The sequence below is a fragment of the Diabrotica virgifera genome, chromosome 4 (genome assembly GCF_917563875.1).
Source record: "Diabrotica virgifera virgifera chromosome 4, PGI_DIABVI_V3a".
Lineage (NCBI taxonomy): Eukaryota > Metazoa > Arthropoda > Insecta > Coleoptera > Chrysomelidae > Diabrotica > Diabrotica virgifera.
The window spans coordinates 31,662,905-31,685,010 of NC_065446.1; the positions used below are offsets into that span (position 1 = coordinate 31,662,905).

Here is a 22,106-nt window from a genome sequence, read left to right on the forward strand (position 1 = left end):
TGATTTTAATGATAAAATATAGTTGATTCTATGAATCAAAAAATATTCTTACAGGCCTAGATTGATTATTATGTTATTTATAACTGCCTCTATAACTGCAGAAACACGACCCGACACAGAGAGGACAAAAAAACCCTTCGAAAACTCGATGGCAAGACTCTATGGGACAGAGCTAGAAGTACAGATATACGACGGAGATGCAAGGTGGATAACATTAATAACTGGGTAAGAAACAGAAGAATAGAATGGAATGACCACATAAGCCGAATGACAATAAATAGGGTAGTCAGGACAGCGAGAGACGGTTCCCCAATAGGAAGACGATCAGTGGGAAGACCACGAAAACGATGGAACGACAACTTACTAGAGGCAGCAACAGACAGAGTCATGTCTACACAAAAAGAAGAAGAAGAAGAAGATAACTGCCTTCTGTTACTTCGTTTGTTCAATTAACTTGATATTCCACTTCTGTTTCGAGCTTTCCGTAGCTACATAGTGTGATGCCTGGGATATTTAGGTACTCCCATCACTTGTTCTAAACTTACTTGCATAGAAATCGGCCCACCTAAAAATTTGGTCATTTTTTAAGTATCGTATTTCCTAAACCTGTTGGCCGATTTAAGTGATTTTTTTAATATGTTATAGCCTTATTCTTCAACAATATCGCTGTTATAATATTATTGCTAAACAGGTAAGTGTTATTTTATACCGGGTGTAACAATGATAGTGTGTTTTTTCCTCAAAGTTCGGAACACCCTGTGGAATATTCTAGCTTAAATAAAATATTGAAATTAAAACTCAATTGTAACCTTAGGCTTTCTTAACATTTTGCTTTTTGATTCATGCGCTTATGTTGGATAATAAAAAAGTTAGGTATTTTAACAGCTAGCAACTTTCTTCATCAATACAGGATGTTTCTAAATAAGTGCGACAAACTTTCAGGGGAAATTCTGCATGAAAATTAATGACCGTTTCATTTATAAACATATGTCCGCAAATGCTTCGTTTTCGAGGTACGGGATGTTGAATTTTTTTTTACAAACAGACGATTTATTTACTGCTCTAAAACCGGTTGAGATATGCAAATGAAATTTGGTGGGTTTTAAGAGGTAGTTATTGCGCATATTTGACATAAAATTAAGAATTTTATATTCACCATTGGCGTGCATACGGGTCATATTACCCGGTCATATTACCCGTATGCACGCCAATGGTGAATATAAAATTCTTAACTGTATGCCAAAAAATGCGCAATAATTACCTCTTAAAACCTACCCAATTTCATTTGTATATCTCTTGCGGTTTTAGAGCAATAAATAAATCGTCAAATTGTACGAACAAATTCAACATCCCGTATTTCTGAAACGAAGTATTTGCGAACATATGATTATAAACCTAACGGTCATTATTTTTTCATGCAGAATTATCCCTTAAAGTTTGTCGCACTTATTTAGAAACACCCTGTATTGATGAAGAACGTTGCTAGTTGTTAAACTACCTAACTTTTTTCTTATCCAACATAAGCGAATGAATCAAAAAGCAAAATATTAAGAAAGCCTAAGGCTACAGTTGAGTTTTAATTTCAATATTTTATATATGCTAGAATATTCCACAGGGTGTTCCGAACTTTGAGGAAAAAACACACTATCATTGTTACACCCGGTATAAAGTAACACTTACCTGCTTAGCAATAATATTATTACAGCGATATTGTTGAAGAATAAGGCTATAACATATTAAAAAAATCACTTAAATCGGCCAACAGGTTTAGGAAATACGATACTTCAAAAATGACCAAATTTTTAGGTGGGCCGATTTCTATGCACGTAAGTTTACTATCTGACCCTCCAGCTCTAATTTAGGGTAAAGGCGGGTAATAGCGAACGCTTAAGGTATTACTTATAAAAAATATCAATTATTACTTCATAGTATTTAAAACATGTGCAAATTAAATAATATAGACTACTTATTGATACTTTATTTAAAAAACAGCATAAACAACGACAAAACTAATGTAATAAACATTAAAAAAAAATACAGTTGTGTCCGGTTTTAGCCATGTTTGTCGGGTAATGGCGTCAGACGGCCGCTATTAGCCGTATCCCAATTTTATTGGCAAAAGTCACACACAAATATTTTTTTGTGCATCAGTACATGCTTTATGAGCCCAAAATGCACATAATGTACATCTCATCCATACCTCGTTGTTTTTTCCAAATTCTCCTCCGACTAAGCAAATATCTTCATTAATATCTTTGTCTTCTTCACTGTCCCAAAAAATTTTTTCCTGATCAGTTTCGTCCGCATAGTTCATTTTATCTTTGTTTCTCTTAGACTTTTCTTGCTTCTCGGATTGGTTTTCTTCCACAATTCTTCTTTTCTCAATAATTCGTTTTGAAGAGTCAACTTTTTTTAGACATTTTTCTTCTTAGTTCAGCTTTAAATGGTGTTGAAGTAAAAATTTTAGAGTGTTGTTTTTTGCTGTTTCGAGTCTTCTATTTTGTTTCGGATGTACAAGGCAATGCTAATATTTCTGCAAAACTGGTTCCTACAGCATCGTTTTCTGTCTTATTTACTTCAGCTGACGCTTTGTTCTCATTGTTAGTTGAAGTCGAAGGAATGGGAGATTTCTGAGTTGTTGAACGGCATTTGACTTCAGTTGATGATTTTTCGGAAGTTGTGTCATTCTCCTTTTGAACAAGTGTAATATTTAAATTATTTTCGGTCTCTTCACTTGGTCTGCTATCATTCAGAGTCGCTGCAGGTAAGAAAAGGGGTCAGTCCGCAATTACCCGCTTGTCCGCCATTAACCAAAATCATGTGTCCGGTATTAGCCGAAATGCATGTTCAAAAATATTAGGTTATAACGGCGATCTCATAAGGAATTAATGAAAATAATTATGTTCAAATGCACACTAAAGAATCACATTCAAATACCTGCACTGGAGAGGCAAATATTGCAATACTTAAAAATATTTACCTACCTTTAAAAAACACAGTTTGTTGTAATGCACACTCAAGAAATCATTTTTCGTTTAAGAAATTTACAAGCGTAGCACTACTCAATTCAAAAGTTGTCAGACGACTGACCTTGTGTATTGTTACACTTAGCGCGGCAAAGTAAATATTAGAGAGTTAGTCTGGCCAAAATATAATGTGTCCGGATTTAGCCGCGTGTCTGTCATTACCCGACTTTACCCTACATCTTATTGGCTTTGCTGTTATAACCATGGATTTGGTATTAATTAGTTTTCTAGTGTTGTTTAATTTAATTTTCTCAAGTGCTTCTTCAGCAGCTTAGAATAATGTGAAAACTATTAAAAAAATTTAATTAGGAAGTAATAAAAAATCTAGACAGGATGGCGAAAACTGAAAGACATTGTAGGTAAAGGGTTACTTTGGTCGTAAAGGGTCGTACAGTTCATAGCGCCTGCATTGGCATCTTTTGGGTTGAGGCATAGCTTCAACAGATACTCAAGCATTTTTTCTCTTCATCGCTCATGTTTGCCCGCTGGTCTTTCTAAACTTCATTGCCCTTTTTGTTGTTTTGTTCCTTGTTCCACCCCACTGCCCGGAAAGAAAGTACATAGTTATGCATGGCATGTATAGTTGTATATTTTATATTGGTTAATAGTATGTACAGTTGTACAGATTCAGATGCAATCTTCTGAAGTTCAGATGCACCTCTTGAAAATAATCCTGGGGCCCCCATGCAAGCATCTTGCACAGTTAAAATTTCTCGCAAATCGCCAGGCCTGCTTATTTTCTTTATATATGAATACTTAAATTTACTGTAAAGTCACGTCAATGATATTCTTTGTAATAACAATTTTTACCCTTTTTAACTCTGGGGGGGGGGGGATTTTGGGCGAAATAACCGCTACCTTCCAGCCAGACCGGCATTTTTGTATTAGGCTATCATGGAAGAGTCACCTGAAAATTTTTCAGATTGCCTAAAATATCTACTCAAAAATGTCTTAACAGTTCTCTGACCATAATACATTGGTAATAATGATGAAGCGTAGGTACATATATATTCATAATTCAGTTTTTTCTTAGCAAAAACTATATTTTTGTTGAGTGTTGGGAGTCAATGGCAAAAAAAATATTTAGAGAGATGTATTTGTATAGAAATACCGGATTATCTACAATCTACATCTTTTTAAATTCAATTTCGTATTATTTAATAAGTTTATTGCATTATTTATATAGGTATACTTATTATTACCACAATAAGGCAAAAATAGTATCATTAGAAATATATCGTTCGGTAAATATTATCAGAGATGAGATAACTTGTCAATAAACACTATAAAAAATACTTGTAGGCCAAATTTTATAACACATGTGGCTCCTAGATAAGAAATGATTTATAGTTTACTTTCATAATTTATACACATCCATTAGCTGTGACGATCCTTGGAGAGTTCATTTAACGCTAATGCTAAACGGTTTGCTAAATACGACAGGTAAGATAAGGTTTAATAGGTGTGTATCTGCTTCTGATTCATATTTCAGTCTGTTATATGTGGAAATGAAACTGAATTATTAACATTTTTTTGATTTCTTCTGATAATTCCTTAACGTTCCTTAGTCCACTGAAATGTTACATTTAGGGTTCTACTTCTTAGAGGAGTCAATTTTATTTTTTTAATGTGTAGGGGGGTTCAGTAGAAGCTTAAGTTCAAGTTTTTGGGGTCGCCACCCTTGTCCCCCGGCCGCCATAATGGAAAAAGGGGTGCAAAGGGCTTTCGCACTTAGAGATGCATCAAGTCAAACTAGTTTGATTTTACTCAACAAACTTGACTTGACTTGAAAATCAAACTTTTTATATAAAAAAGTTTGACTTGACTTGATTTCGATATCTTTAGGTTTGACTTGAATTCAAACATCTTCAAACAGTTTGAAAAGTTTGAATATTACGCAACGTGTTTATTTATTCAGTGGTGGATCAACGGGGGGGGAGTAATGGGTGGGGGAGGGGTAGGGGAAATCCCCCAATCCCAACAAAGTCCAAAAAAAATTTTTTGACAAATTTCAATAAACAGAAATGTATTGGCTGATATGATATTTAAACCGCAGACAGACAAATAAAACCCAATAAGCGCGCCAGTTAGGATAATAATTATTAAGAAAGCTTATAGCGTCTTATAGTATGATACAATTGATCCAAATAATGGCATAAATCAGACATCCAAAGTGAAAGTTATCATCAACACCAAATTGTTCTATATGGTCCACATAATGTTCAGAAAAAAGTCACACCATTTTGAGCGTCGGGTTTGAAGGGAAGAGGGGGGAGAAATCGGTAAATTCGTAGTTTTTTACGTTTTTCGTCAATATTTTTAAAACTATGCGATTTAGCATGAACAACCTTTTATACAAAAATGTTCTACATTCAATTTGAAATAAAAAAGGCCCATTGCATAATCCTTCTAAAATGAACGGTTCCAAAGTAACGGAGGTAGTATAGTATAACTGGTCAAAAAAGGACCCAAACATCCAAAGAAAGAGTCTTCGTCCAACACCAAATTGCTCTATATGGTCCACATATTGTGCAGTAAAAAGTTACACCATTTTGAGCGTCCGGGTTGGAGGGGAGATTGGGGAGAAATCGGTAAATTAGTATTTTTTTACGTTTTTCGTCAATATTTCTAAAACTATACTTTAGCGTAAACAATGTTCTATACAAAATTGTTCTACATAAAATTTAAAACAAAAAAGGTCCTATATATAATTGTTATATAATCAACGCTTCCAGAGTTACGGAGAGTGAAAAGTGGAGGTTTTCGATATTTTTTATATTTTTTGGGCAATTGATGATGATTTTGGGTGGTGAGGTTGACATTTCTTCGAGGGCTTATCACTAACATGCCACTGAAATAGCAATTTTTATTTACAAAACACAATCCTGTTAAAGAAAATTTCTTTCATCAGTAATAATATTATAAATTTCCCAAAAAATATAAAAAGTATCGAAAACTTCCACTTTTCACCCTCCGTAACTCTGGAACCGTTGATTTTATAACAAATATGTATAGGACCTTTTTGTTTTAAATTTTATGTAGAATCCTTTAGAAACCGCATAGTTTTAGAAATATTCCGATTTCTTTACCCAAAATTTACCGATTTCTTCCCCCTCTTCCCCAAACCCGACGCTCAAAATGGTGTGTGTAACTTTTTTCTTAACATTATGTGGACCATATCGAACCATTTGGTGTTGGAGGATAACTTTCACTTTGGATGTCTGGGTTTGGGTCTAGTTATAAGTTATACCATACTATTAATGCATATTTATACATTAATTTTTTAAAAATTTAAACCCAACATTTGTAGCCTGTCTCCGAAAGAAATTTAAATTGTAGATAAATGTAGGTAAAACCATATAGACCTGGATCCCGCGTACCAAAAAAAAAGTTGATTAATAGCAAGCTGAAAATTTGTTAATAGCTTAACGGTGTCTAGTCAGACAAACTTTGATGTATGGGAAGACTGGAACAGGGGAAGTTTTAATTGTGGAACAGGTTAAAAATTTGGAACGTCAGACTACGTAAACGTTCCATGTATTTTGTCGGATAGAACTTCCGATTGATTAACATCCAATTGATTTGTTACCCTTTCATTAAACTCTCATGCAAAAATCAGACTGGTGTTTATCACCAACTGGGCATTTTAATGAGTGGAACATGAAGAACATGTCAAATGACAGGAATCATGTTGGTTAGTAATAGCAGTCTGATTTTTGCATGAGAGTTTAATGAAATGGTAACAAATCAATTGAATGTTATGTCCGACAAAATACATGGGACGTTTTCGTAGTCTGACGTTCCAAATTATTACACTGTTCCACAATTAAAACTTCCACCGTTCCAGTGTTGCCGTACATCTAAGTTTGTCAGACTAGGCACCGTTAAGCTGTTAACAAATTTTCCGCTTGCTATTAATCAACTTTTTTTGGTACGCAGGATCCAGGTCTAATAACCCAATGGTTATATTTGAATTTTAAAGAAATACCAACAAATATACAGCAATACGTTTGTATTGTATTTTCGAGTGAACTAGCAGATTGGTTACCAGATGTTTTTTCTAACTGGCCCTTACCCTTAAATGCCTTTTTTAATAAAAGAAAGTCATAAAAATTCCAAATCATTTTATTTTGAGCTGTCCATTGAGACACATGTTACTGTGCTTGACTGCTAAATACAAATTTTAAGATTTTTTCACTTGAATACTATTTTGTCCTATTGTAACATGAGCGGAGGTGAGGGGACAATATAATACAATCCAGGGGTTCTATGTAAAATATAAACGAAAGTTGAAAAGGTGGAAGATTGTGATTCGGTAGTTTTTTTTTATTTAAGTTAAAAAAACAATGTTACGTAATAGTGATGTAACGAATATTCGTATTCGTATTCGCATTCGGGAATATCCGCATCTTTTTGCATATTCGCATTCGCGTTCGCATTCGCAAAATTTGTGCGAATGTTTTGCGAATATGAATATCAGAGAAATATAGAGCTTCACGATACGATACAATATCGATACTTTTTAAGTATTGAGTATTGTATTGGTTATGCCAATGAAGTATCGTATCGAGTATCGATATCGGCAATACTGTCTTATAAAAATATCGTATTGATATTGATTTCGATACGATATCGATACAATACTCGATAAAATATCGACATAAAAAGGATTATACATCTGAGCTGTGTAGGCCCTTTATGCCCACTTTTGTATGCTTGACAAATGAACATTATTCTAAAAATATTACGAATATTGCTTATAACTTATATGTATATTCTTATAAAGATTGAATATGACTGAATGCTTCTTTGAAAGTCGACAAATACTTATAATTCTGTATTGTTTAAAAACTACTTTTGAAAATATAGGGAAATCCCCGGAGATTCGGAATAAATCGAATTCAGTATTTTTAAAAATTATTTTTGAGCCATCATCACTTACTTCCATATTGCCACAAATTCCACATGATATAAACAGTGTAATCATAACAGACATTTACTCACTCTCAAGAATTTCAAGTTCGTGCACTCAAGTGTAAAATATTATAACAGCTGATGCTTGGGTTGCAGATCACTTATACTTTTATGTAATAAATAATTATGATCTAAATACCTATTCCACAAAATATAATCAAACAACTGTGGCGTTTTATTTTCTTTTCTCGATATCGATATTTTCAATAATATCGAGGCAAGCGTATCTACAATACAAGAGTATTGTTTTGATTTCAGATAATGAGTATCGTATCGACATTAATATTGCTAAGGTATGTATTGTAACGGTATCGTATTGGTTTTCGATACGATATCAATACAATATCGATATTTTTATCGAATATCGTGAAACTCTAGAGAAATAATAATTTGAAAATAAAGTTAGATTAATAAAATCAAAATCTATTCTCTTTCTCATCTTTTTTATTAAAAAAAGGTAACTTAACCTCGTATAATTAGATTATCAGCCTTCACGTTGTTTTATTATTTGGCATAATGTAATAAAGCTTAAGATTCAGATTTATTTACACTAAATATCAATTAACTTCTCAATACAAATTTAGAAAACATTTCAAAAATAAAAACAAATTAAAAAAAAACTGAGCATTCGCATTCGCATCCGCATTCTCGAATGTCGTTATTAGATATTCGCATTCGCATTCGTATTCGCGAATGTTCAAAAAATGACATTCGTTACATCACTATTACGTAATGCGCTGTTCGAACCATCCTACCCCCTCCCCGTGTAACGCGCCGTAACGTTTTATATAACCCCCCCCCAACTTGCATTACGTAATCGTAATACTTGAACCTGAACGCTCCCAAAGTAGATTAAATTACACTTTGTATGATAAAAAAACTATCCAACGAATTCTTTGTGTTAATCTAGTAACACTCAGATATAAAAAAGTTATATGGATAAAACGAAACTTGCCAGCAAGCAGTTTAAGCATTCAGAAATCATTTTCAAGAAATTTAAATTTACGACCCTATTTTGATTATAATCGCTTCCCGTATTAAGTTACTTTTATGTGGCACTCATTGTATTATTAATTTTCTTATCTTAATTGGCAACTAACATGTCAATCTCGACAAAAAAGTATATCTAGTAAATAAATTATTTTTCAAACTCTTTCAAACTAGTTTGACAAACAGTTTGAATTTTCAAACCTGTACGATTGACCAGTTTGACTTGACTTGAAATATTTGTCAGAAGGATTGACTTGAGTTTGACTTGAAATTAAGTCAAACTCAAGTCAAGTTCAAACATTCAAGTCAAACTTGTGCAACTCTATTCGCACTGTATCTCCTAAACTAGCAATTTAATTACACATAAAATGTAGCAAACTAAATTTTCTACAATTTTATATCTATTACTTTTTATCGTCAAGTGACCAACAAAATAGTTATAAACAAAAATATGAGAAAATTTTGTAAGAAGTTTCCTTTTGGAGATTATAACTTTTTTCCGTTCATTTCACAATAAAATACCATCATAGCGATTTTGTAGAGGATTTTTTAATGAACAATTTTCACTATAAATTTGTTTAATTTTATTTGTTATCTAGGTTTTACAGCGCTCCAAACTTCACCAGATTCTGTAATTCTCATAGGAATACAATAAAAAAAAATTTTCTATCTATATATTAGTAGAGCGGCAGCAATCGTTATGCCGACCACGAAAATCAAATTTAAGGTGAATGACCAATTTTGGTCTATTTTTATCTTTTCGAGGTCGCTGAATCCGAATATGAAGTTTATTTTTATCTAAATTTGGTGGAACCTGTTGAAAAATCAAATTTTATACAAAAATGCCGAAAATCAATTTTGATGATTTTTCAAATTTACCTCGCTGTATCTTTGGTCGCTGTAAATATTTCCTTTTGAAAATTTTACTGTGTCATCTTTGAAGTATGTAGATAACAATGAAATTTGTCCAAAATGTTTAAACACATTAAAAAAGGAGTTGTTAGTTTTTAAACATTTTGTCATCATATTTCGTTAGTTTCATGTTTACTTAAAAAAGTTGAGTGACAAACTTTTTAGTTTATAATTTTAACAACACAACAATAAAATATAGTTCATGCAGAAGTTTTTTGGAAAATTTTAAGTCAAAACATGCAATAGAAAAAAAGTTATGTTACTTCATAGACAAGCGGCACACCCCAAAAAACGCTTATATCTTGAGATCCCAAAAATTCCTTTTTGGTTCTTCTTAAGAATTTTGCATTTTGCGGTTGCGTCATTCTTTTTCTGAACCGGCGAATTTGTCCTCAAACAACTTCTTGGGCCTTTTCTATATTATATATGCTTAGGGTTATTAGTTTTATAGTGGGGAGAAAGGTCAAAAACAGATTAATAATAGCATAGGAATGTTAAAATCATAATAAATTGTATGAATAAAAAATATATATAGATAGAAAAGTAAGCCTAACGTTTTGTTTTTATTGTATCCCTATGAGCATTCGAGAATCTGGTCAAGTTTGGAGCGCTGTAAAACCTATATAAATAAATATAATTTAACAACTTTATAGTGAAAATTGTTCGCTGAAATATCCTCTATGAAATTGCTATAATGTTATTTTATTTTAAAATGAACTGAAAAAAAGTTATAACACCCAAAAGGAAACTTGTTAAAATTTTTTAACATATTTTTGTTTATATCTTTTTTGTTGGTGACTTGACGATAAAAAGTAATAGAAACAAAATTGTAGAAAATTTAATTTGCTACATTTTATGTTTAATTATATTTTCCGTAGGGTTGGTAGTTTACGAGATATAGCGCGAAACCCCTTTGCACCCCATTTCCAAGATGGCGGCCGGTGGACAAGGGTGGCGGCCCCAAAAACTTGAACTTAAGCTTCTACTGATCCCCCATATACATTAAAGAAATAAAATTGACTCCTCTAACAAATGCAAGGTATGGCTTAAAAAATGTAATATTTTAATGGACTACCTATGACCTATGATATTCCGTTACTGCAAAACGCAATATTTAAGTAGGTATAGTACTTACTACAATTGAGAAAGTCTATTAAGCCAAAGTATCTAATCCTTTGCCTAAAATTTACCATCTAATTGTAAATTTCAAAATTCTCAAAGTATTTCGATCAAGAATAGAGCAATCAAGAGCAGCCTTTTTGTAGATAAGGAAATTTCTGAGTATCAAGACATTCAATCTGCAAATCCGATCTCGGATAGTAAAATATTATATCCACTCTATTCTTCTTTATGGCATCGAAGCTTGGACTCTTAATGTTGATCTAATGAGAAAGCTAGAAGCTTTTGAGATGTGGCTTTTCAGGAGAATTTTGAAAATACCGTGGACCGATCATATTACGAACGAAATTGTGTTGCACAGAATAAGAAGAGATAGAGAACATTTGACAACCATTAAAAAGAGAAAAACAGCATATTTGAGCACATACTTAGAAATAATAAATACGAGCTATTACAGCTGATTATGAAGGGTAAGATCGAAGGGAAAAGTGGTCTCGATAGACGACAAATATCTGAAAAACGTTCGCGACTGGACAGGGTTTTATTTTATTTAGCGTATGGACTTTCACAGTACGATAAATACACAAATATAATATATTATTCAAACACTAAAATATAATGAATGAATCTAAATATTAATGTCCAATTTACATAGCCATTCAATTGCTTCTGGGGAGCATTCCACAAAGTCCTGGAGGTTTCCACGGTAGGCACGATTTAGGCAATCTGAAACACAATGACTTATGGTCTGTCTAGGTGATCCACAATCGCACTGTGGACTTTCCGCACGACTCCATTTAAACAGAGAATCAGCACATTTACCACGTCCGGTACGTTTGCGATTAAGCCTCGCCCATGTGGACCTTTTTTTTTTTTTTTTTTTTTTTTTGGGAGGTGAGAATCTTCAAAAGACCGTCTGGGAAGGTGTCCCAGGTGTGTCGGATTCGATCCGTCACGCTTCACCGTGCCGAACCGCCTACCGACTAAACTCACCTCCTCTTCCTCCAGCCGACAGGTCTGGAACCGCTCTTGGCGAGCATGTCTGACTCGTCGACCTTACTCATAACTCCCCCCGGGCACCCTCTGCGTGCACTCCGTAGATTAAGCGGCCACCCAGCCGCCCCGTCCCGCACACACCCCGCACAAAGACCGGTCGGTGAAGACGACCGTCCCGTGCAGACCATGTGCGGGTGGGGCGACCGGGGTGCCCCCAATCAAACATGAACTAGCAAAAGGATACCAGTCGACAGTTACGAGCAACTCCAAACATTCGTGCTTTCATCAATTCGCACTCACACTCTTACCCATTCATTCTACAGTTAACAGGAAGCAGTCAGTGAGGTTGGGTGTAAAAATCCTCCCCCACTACCTGATACAAAACAAAAAACAGACTAAAACAAGACAAAACAGAAAGTAAACAAAACAATACAAAGGCGGTCAGCATGGGTTAGATGTAAAAGGTCCTCCCCCTGCTGACTACCGCTTACAACACGCAACACATTTGAGTAATAAAATTGATTTAAAATGATAAATATTGTATAAATAAGATTGAAGAAGTAAATAAGAAGATAAAACAAGATAAAATAAATAAATAAGTAAAACTAGTTAAAATAAGACAGACAGCGCAGGTTGGATGTAAAGGATCCTCCCCCCACTGGCTGCCATCTGCGACACAAAAATAAAAACGTTAAAAAAATAAATAAATAGACGGTCATCCCGCTTGCAGTCGCCTCTCTTTCTCCTCTTTGTGCTTCATTGTCTTCGTGACAAAAGCAATGATCAGGTCGAAGTCTCTCTTGCTATTGATAGCTTTATCAATTAGCTCGTGAGGCTCGCCTAGAGGGGATCCCAGTCCCAGCTGCAGCTCGGTACGTCCCGCCTGGTATGCAGGGCACACGAAGACGACATGCTGCGCGTCATCCACTACTCCACACTCAGGGCATAGATCGTCCATGGTTTTCCCTATACGATGAGTAAACTTCCTGAACGATCCATGTCCCGTCAAAAATTGTGTGAAATAGTAGCCGACGCGCCGATGCCGGCACTCGTACCACCTCACCACATCTGGAATCAGGGATCTCGTCCAGGCCGCCTTCTCGACTTCGGCTGCCCATTCCCTCTGCCACATCTCTAGACTTCTTTTCCTTTCTTGTGGACCTGAACCTATTGCCCCGTTGCCCCTCTGGTACATTCGGACTCTTTCTCTGGCCAGGATGTGCACCGGTACAGACCCAGCCACCACCTGTAAGGCAATGGTTGATACGGTTCTATACGCGCTGCACACCCTGATCAGAGGTTTCCTTTGTGTCCTAAGAAGCACGTCTTTATACTTTTTCATTCGAAGGACCTCGTGCCACACTAGGGCTCCGTATAAAACTATGGATAAGATGGATTGTGCCATCACTATTCTCTTCTGGGATCCAGGACCCCCTATATTTGGCATAAATTTATTTAGTATAGAGGTCCTTTCTTCTGCCTTCCGACATGCTTCTTGTACGTGTTGTCCGAATTTAAGCTTGTCGTCGAAAATAATTCCGAGGTACTTAACCGTCTTTTGGGGTCTTATTACAGAGCCTTTATATCCAAATATTATGTCATCTCTCTTTCTTGGTCCCCTCAAGATAATGGATTCTGTCTTCTCTACTGCTAACTTTAGATCATTTCTCTCTATCCAATCTGCGGTCTTCTGTATTGCTTCGTTTACTTTTTGTATTATTCCCCTATTCATGTCGTCTTCGACCAGTAATGCTAGGTCGTCCGCGTATGCAATCGCTCTCACTCCTCTCTGCCTGTTTACTTCTAGTACCCCGTTGTATAGTATATTCCAAAGTAAGGGTCCCAGGACTGACCCCTGGGGTACACCCGCGGTCATTTCTTTCTTCTTTTTCTTCGATATGCATACGGTTCTTTCAGATAGGTAGTCCTTTATTATGTTGGACACATACTCTGGAGCCCCAAATTCGACTATTCGGTCTACTATGTGACCCCAGTTTGCTGAATTAAAAGCAATTTTTATGTCCAACAGAACAAGGACCACCCATCTTTTTTTACTTGCTTTAGCCGCGTCCCTTATCCAGGTCGCGGCATCGACTGTCGATTTACCTTTTCGAAATCCATATTGTTGATTTGATAGCACTCTTTGATCTTCCAACACGCCCTCCAGCCTCTTCTTGATAAGCCCTTCGTAGAACTTACCAAGGCAGTCCAGAAGGCATATTGGCCGATAAGAGGCTGCTGAATCGGGGGGTTTCCCAGGCTTTAGGAGTAGAACTAAGTTCGCTTCCTTTAAGTCCCTGGGAAACTCTTGCTTCTGCAGTAGGTCGTTGTATATTCTTCTGATCAAACCTGGTTTCTCCGTTGCTATTATTTTTATTGCCTCTGGTGGCAGCCCGTCAGGGCCGGGAGCTTTCCCTGTCTTCATCTCCTGACCAGCTATTCTAACTTCCTCTTCCGTGAACTCCTCTACCATCGTTGGAAATATCTTAATGAAATTTTGATGATCCTTGGTAGGAAAGAGGAGCTCAGCTGATTCCATCCGCTGGTCTTCGTCGAGTCTATATGGGGCGATTATTTTCAGCGTCTTCATAGTGATCTTGTACGCATCGCCCCATATATCTTCGTCCAATGCTTTTATCAGGGTCTGCCACTTTTCTTTTTTCTCTTGTTTTATTTTTTTATTTAAAGTTTTCTTTAGATCTTTATATATTTCCTTGAGCTCGAGGCTGCCCTGGCTTCTCGTATAATTCCTTCGAGCTCTGAGGCATCTCTCCCGTAGACCTTCTATCTCATCCGTCCACCAGTAGGGGGATTTTTTATTATCTTTTCTCTTCACGGTGGCCAAATTTGCTGCACTTTGCAGTGCTCTTCTCAGTTGGCCAAGGTCAGAAATCTCTTGTTCATTAATTTTCCTGACCTCCGATAGGTACTTGGTTTTGTTAAAATAAATCTCCGTGTGTCCTATCGGCCGCCTTATTCCCCCTTTAACCTTTATTTCGTATTGTATATACCGGTGGTAGGTGAATAACTGATCGTCAAGGACATCCCAGCCGTGCACTCTCCTGGATAGCCCTTCACTCGCGAACGTAATATCAATGTGTGTTCGGCTGACCCCCCTTACGAATGTTGGTTTGTTATTGTTTAATACTTGGAGGCCAGCCTGGGCTATCCATTCATTCCATATTTCCCCCTTTCTGTCGTTTATGGGGGCACCCCACAACCTCGATTTCGCGTTAATGTCCCCGGCGATCATCACTTCTTTTTCGTTCGTGGCGGCGCTCATTATTTCATCTACAATTGCTTTGTATCTTATCATAGGGATATTTGGGGACACGTAGCATGCCAGCAGGCTGAAATCCCTCAGTTTGATGAGGATATGATTTCCTCCCCTGACAATACCACGCACCCCCAAACCCCTATTTCTAAAGAGCACCGCCACATTCTTCCCATTATCCTGGACCCAACCACCGGCTGATGTTATTTTTTTGTTCGGTTCCGGGACGATGAGCAAGTCTATTTCTAGCTTGCAGGCTTTTGCGTGGACAAGGTCGTGTGCTCGGCGTGCCCTGCCCACGTTCACCTGCAATATCCGTATACCAGGTTGATCCTTGAGGTCCACTTTGGTTCAGTTCCCAGAGGTCGTTTCTGCGTCGGACTCACGTCTTTCGAAAAAATTAAAAAGCATAAAAGCTAAAACAAATAAATTAATTAATATAAATAAAATAAATAGATACGGTATATAGATAAAATATGTAAAAGTAAAAGAATTCAATAAATAAAAGCGGTTTAGTAAAATTGAAATAATAGAGTAAAATAGAATAAATAAAATAAATAAAATAGATAAAATAAATTTTAAAGATATAAAATAACACCTAGGTGGGCTGTATATGGGCCCACCTTCGTTTTCCAGGGAGTCTATTTTATGTTTGGTCAGTTCGTTTTAGGGGTTCCCCTCTCCTCCCCTACCGTATACAAGGGCTCGGTACGACGGACAGGCCATCCTGTCCATCCTATGCCCTTCTTCTTTGCATACCGAGCAGTACGGTTTATTACCGCAGCTTGCAACGGTATGTCCCGTTTGGAGACAATTATAGCAGCACGCCGCCCTGCTCTCTTCCTTGCATTCGTAAGTGTTGTGCCCGAACTTTAGGCACTTAAAACACCTAACTGGGTTGTGTCTCTCCATTATTGGACACACAACCCACCCTATTTTTATTGAGCCGTACCTCCTCAGCTCTTCCGCTATGGAGGGGCGTACGGCTATCGTAGCTACCTGCTCCCCATATCTGTTTGTTCGTAGAACCTTGACTTCTATCTCTCTCTCAGGAACGCCTGTATAGCTCTTTATCATTTTCTTTAGAGTTTCCTCACCAACCCCAGGGTCCAACCGCGTAATCGTGAAGAAAGTCTCTTTTCTTCTGATTGCCGTGTCCATCCCGTTCATTTTGCTGTCCAGTTCAGCCCTCAACTTCTCCGCAGCCCCTCTTCCCTTTAACTTTACAAGGAGATCTCCCCCATTCGTTCTTTTTAACTTCTCCACTTGTAGACCGATTTTTCCAATGTCGATTTTTTCTCTCATTTCGCTAAGAACTTCGTTATATTTTTTCCCCCCCATCTTTATAAGGAGGGCTTCTTCTTGTTCTGACTTCTTCTCTACCTCGAGTTCCTTCCCTCTTACTATCATCTCCCATGAGATACTTTCCCTCCGCCCCACATATTCGAGGGCTTTCCTTATGATCTCCTTGTTAAGGTCGTTACCGGCTACGACCCGTACAACCTTTGGTGTTTCATCCATCTCTTTCTTAATTTTAGTTATAGCCTTTTCTGCTAGGTCGTATATATCGCCACCACTTTCTTTTTCTATTCCAGCGACAAACGTGTACCAAATTGTTTTTTTATTTTCTTTCCTCCTAAAGTTCTCAAGGAATTTGATTTCTCCCTCGTTCACTTCCTCTAGTGTTTCTGCCAGATCCTCTCCCGCGTCCTTTATTATATTTTCTACCCCTTTGTCCTTCGCATCCTTTTTTGTTACTATCAGACATGTTTTCTTCTCGACCGTTTCTCGTAACCCCCCTTGTTCCCAATTTGTCTCTATATATGCTTTCTCCTCCCATTTGCTATTACATATACTCATGAAGGTTTTTTTCCTCCCCCCATGTTTAGAGCCCTTTTAATTTTTTCTTGCTCTTCTCTCTGTCTTTCTTGTTCCACTTTTAGCTTACAGTGATCGCATTTTACTTCTTGTGTTTTTTCGGCTATACTGTCGTCTTCTTTTTTGTTGTTAGTGGATTTTATGACCCCTAACAGTTTTTTTAATTCCGTATCCATCTCCACCTTTTCCCCCTTTTTTTCGCTTAGGTTAGTAAATATCTCTATTAGTTTTATATTTAACTCTTCGAGTTTCCTGTTTATTTTTTGTTGTTTGGTTTCGTTAGGAAACTTAATACTCTCTTCCAGTCTCTCCCTCTTCAGATCATTTATTCTCTCTAGACTGTCCCCTTTCCTTTTCTTCTTATTCATGGTTTCATCATCAAGCAAGAAAGAGGCTAACACCCTCTCCTGAATATTTTGCCATCCTTTTTCTATTTTTTCCACTTCCTCTTGTGATCTTTCCTCCCCTATCTCATCGTCATCATTTTCACTGCTTTCCAGCATTTCATCCCCTACTAGTGTCGACTGTTTTGGGGCAGTCGACCTGTTCATCTTCTGTTTCTTTTTATGTGAGTTTATGAGCTCCCTCTCAAAACTGTTCATTCCTTCTTCCCATTTCAAGTCGTCAGGCGACTGTTTTTTCCTATTCTCATTTTCCATATCCGTTCCATTGTCCGTGTCTCGCCGATGGTCGTCTTCACTCACCCTCGTCTGTTCAGAATTGTGTTTATTGGTACTCATATAAATTCCCACGAGTTGGGACGTACTATACGTCTGGCGCGGCAGTGCGCCCTTACCACGCCAAGGCTTGGTTACTTCGGGAGGTCGCCAGGTATCCCGAAGGGATCGTTTGTGATGCTCTAACCCTCGCATCTCTCATATCTTTGGCACGATGCCTTCCACCGTGATAGTGGGGATTGTTTTATTGAGGTTTACTCCTCTAGGCGCCCATGTGGACCTGGGTAGACCCGATCAGATGAAACCCTGGGTTGGGGTGGATATCTGAATATAGTCTGCTGCTCTTGTTGGCATCCATCTTGTGGACCATTGCCTTTGTATATCATAGGAATCACCAATTGTTCGTTCAGATCTGATTGGAGGATTTCTAGACCTCAGTCACTGCTGCTCTTTTGAGATGTCTGGTATGTCTTGATGGATTGGTAATTGTATGTTGGCTACAATTTTCTGGTACTCTCTCACTAATGCTGCTGTACGGCGTAGATCTGGTAGAGCAATATTGCTTAAAGTAGACAGCCATCTCACTGGGGTTGATTTTATTGTTCCATTGATTATTCTCATGGTTTGATTAAGTTGGACATCGATTTTGTTTGTATGTGCACTATTTAGCCATACTAGTGCACAATATTCTGCCACTGAAAAAACCAAAGCTATAGAGCAGAGGTCCGAAGAGTATCTGCAGAAGCACCTTAAGTTGTTCCAGCAAGTTTTGTTATTATATTGTTTCTTGTTCTCAGTTTACCGGCTGCGTTTGTAAGATGGCTTTTGAAAGTGAGTGTTCTATCAAGTGTGACGCCTAGATGTTTGGGGTTGTTGTTATGTTTGATAGCTGCATCATTTAGAGTTACACTGAGAGTATCGCCCGCAAGTTGATTCGACAGATGAAAAAGACAGGTTCCAGTTTTGCTTGTGTTAGGACGTAAGCGCCAGTTCTTAAAGTAGTTACTAGTGTAGTTAGGTCCTCGTTTAGAGCTCGTTCTCCAGCTTCCTTATTATTATCTTGGAAGCCAAAGGCCAGGTCGTCTGCATAAGCGAATTTTCTCGATTTTGTTTCAGGTATATCTGCCGTATAAATGTTAAATAATAAAGTAGCTAGCACTGAGCCTTGGGGTAAGCCGTTGTTAAGTTTTCTAACGTTACTTCGTGCATCATTTATATATACCTGAAACAGTATGTTAGTTAGTAGATTGTTTATCAGCTGACAAGTTTTGAGACAGGGTATGATTTTCATCAACTTATAAATAAGGCCCTCTCTCCACACAGTGTCATAGGCAGCCGTAAGGTCTATAAATGTTATGGCAGATTTTTCACGTCTTTTAAAGTCAGCTTCGATGAATGTAGTGGACAGCACTTGGTCACAGCAGCTTCGTCCTTTTCTAAATCCAGCTTGCTCAATTGGTACAACTGGACAGGGTTAAACACACAGACGCTTTTTAGAAAAGCAGAAAATAGAGACTAATTTGCAAAGGTTATAGCCAACTTTCATTAGTGGAGTCTGCACTCTTAGAATAAGAAGAAGAATTGCAGAAATCACCACGAAGAAGTCTCTTCTCAAGACTTCTTCATTCGTGACTCTGGTTACGTAAGACAATACCTACTCAGGATTCTTCTATTAAGCCATATTATCTCGAAAATTTCCACTTTTCTCATCATCGCTTTATTCAGAGTGACTGCCTCTATACCCTATAGCAGTGTTTTTCAATCTGTGGGTGGCGACCCCCAAGGGGGTCGCGAAGTCTTACTCGGGGGGTCGTCGACTGAAAGAAAAAGTTGAGGTTCTTAAAACACAATTTTAGTGGGAAGGATGTGCTTGTTTGTTTTTTAAAAGTTTATCAAATTGTGGTACTATTTTTGAAATGTTACTAATCAAATCATTTTCTAATATTGCAGTCTATTTCTCTTTTCAGTTTTAATGTCTATCATTGAAGAAAATGTATTGGTGTTTTATTTTTATCCAAAATACGTCGACACTTTGCGAATAAAATTCCATTTTTAAGCATATCTACCATCAGTAGCTATATAAATCTAGAAGACATTCTTTCATTTTTTTGTTGACATCAGTCAGATCATTTGATGTGTCCAACAAAGGGTTTAGAATCCATCTAAGCCTATTGTCATCTTTAGAGTGCAACTCTGGAAAGTAGGTATGTCAAAAGTTGCTCTTGTAAATTATGCAAGCTCTGTATAATGCAAAGAATGTGAGCCGATACTGCAACACTTTGGTCTGTTGCATTATCTTCGTCAATCTTCTGAAAACATGGAAGAGACTCAAACATTTTGTTTTGCAGAGAGGTTGAACACAAACGAAGTTTTGTGTGAAATGCTTTTACTTTATCTTTAGCTGTTAAAATATTCTCTTCTCTTCCTTGAAGGTTCTTGTTCAAATTGTTAAGGTGGCTAAGAATATCTGCCAAAATGCTAATTTCAAGAGCCAATAAGGTCAGAAAAACCTTAAGCATATATAGATTTTGCATCTTGTAAAAACATTAACAATTCAGCTCTTAGTTCCAGAACTCGTGTCAACACCTTTCTTTTGGATAGCCAACTGACCTCTGTGTGATAAAGGAGATTTTTGATGAAGCAAGTCCATATCTTCAAAAACGATTCTCAATAGCCGGGTTTGCAAAGAATTTTTAAGAAACCTTTAATAGAATTTACAATTTTTAATACCTCATTGAGCACGTTATTTATATCAGAAGGTACTACCTTAGAGCCTGTCGATGCAGAAAACAATGTGTCCAGGATATGTTTGACATTATCGATTTTATTTTGCAGTGAGTCAGCTATTTTTGCCATTCATAATTTTAATGACTTCGCTACAAATAGCGATATATTTTTCCCAATCAATATTGTAGTTGCAAGTGCTTTCTAAAAACGTATCGTACAAACACTGGCCAGTAGTGTTTGCAGGAAGTGCTTTGAAAATTAAGATTTCTTCCATGATAGTGTCATCTGCTTCAAAGCGCACAAATACTGCAAACTGTGCATAGTCGGAAACACTTGTAGATTCGTCAAACTGCAAAGCAAAATGTTGGGTGTTCTTTAATTTTTGGCCCGCGTGAATAAAAGATAAATGTATCAAAATAGGAAAAAATTATTACCTAACGTATGTAGTTTTTAATTAAATTATTTCTTTGGCTTTCCATGACACCAGGGGGTCGCCAGAATATTTCAACCTGTAAAGGGGTCGCAAAATCAAAAAGATTGAAAAACACTGCCCTATAGTGACTAAATATGTAACATACCAGCATGCTCATTTTTATGTCGACCCTCTAAGGTTCTATTGCAAAAATATTGTTTCATTTTCATAAATGAGTTACCAGTAATTTCAATTCTGGTTGTTAGGAGTTGGTCGTGTCTCACTCTGTCAAACGCGTTTTCATAATTTATAAAGCACTTACGACTTATACACATTCACATCCAATAAAGTCTTTCTAGTTCCCAGTCCATTGTGAAATCAGACTGTGTGCTACTTAGGTAATTTTTTTTGGCTTGGACTATAGTCATTCAGTCAGTCTCAATCAAAAGTAAATGAATTAAAGATATTGCCAATTAGTGAAACATGGTTATTATAATAATATAATACAATTTTTTACTTCTTATTTTACCTACTCATTACAGCTAATGTACATAGTACTATGTTAATAAATATTATAAATATATTATACCTATAGTCCGTTCGCTAGACACAATTGGCTAGTAATTTTAGAAAATAATTTTGATAATTTGATAAAATTGTCAAAAAAATAATTACTAAATAGTTAATAATTACTAAATAGTTAGTAATTTTGCCAATTTTGGCAAAATTGGCCAAAACAAAAAAAATTACCCACTAAAATCGCTAGCCAGTTGTGCCTGAGTTTAGCGAACAGACTATACTTAATGTTTATCAAGAACACAGGCATAGTGTATACCTACATTTTACAAATAAAATTATTAATGTTAATCCATCCCATCCAATGGCACTACAGCCCAAATCGAGCCTTGGCCTCCTTCAATAAGCTTCTCCAATCATTTCGATTTACCGCTATTAATGTTAATACTTAAAATAAATGCATTCTTTTTTGTATTTTTTTTGTTTTTTTTTGTTTTGTTTTTTGCTTTGTTTTTTTGTTGTGTTTTTTTTTGTTTTTTTGTTTTGTTTTTTTTTGTCACTACGATAAGATGTCAACCCGGTTCAACCCCTCGGAGGTTTAGATC

At 36.6% G+C, this 22,106-nt stretch overlaps 3 protein-coding genes across 3 annotated transcripts in view; all 3 read right to left on the reverse strand.

The window, feature by feature from the left end:
- The window catches only part of LOC126882983 (pituitary homeobox homolog Ptx1), a 275,850-nt gene that overhangs the window by 247,703 nt on the left and 6,041 nt on the right, over positions 1-22,106 (reverse strand). The gene's annotated exons all lie outside the window — the stretch shown is intronic.
- Positions 15,958-17,151, reverse strand: LOC126883439 (uncharacterized). Its single transcript, XM_050648986.1, has one exon. The coding sequence runs from the start codon at positions 17,149-17,151 to the stop codon at positions 15,958-15,960; it is 1,194 nt and encodes a 397-aa protein (XP_050504943.1).
- On the reverse strand, positions 17,148-17,909 carry LOC126883440 (arginine and glutamate-rich protein 1-B-like). The gene has a single exon (XM_050648987.1). It carries the CDS (start codon positions 17,907-17,909, stop codon positions 17,148-17,150), a length of 762 nt encoding a protein of 253 aa, XP_050504944.1.

Excerpts from the sequence above, each read along its gene's own strand:
- LOC126883439 (XM_050648986.1), bottom strand. The coding sequence starts at position 17,151 with ATGAGTATATGTAATAGCAAATGGGAGGAGAAAGCATATATAGAGACA.
- LOC126883440 (XM_050648987.1), bottom strand. The coding sequence starts at position 17,909 with ATGAGTACCAATAAACACAATTCTGAACAGACGAGGGTGAGTGAAGAC.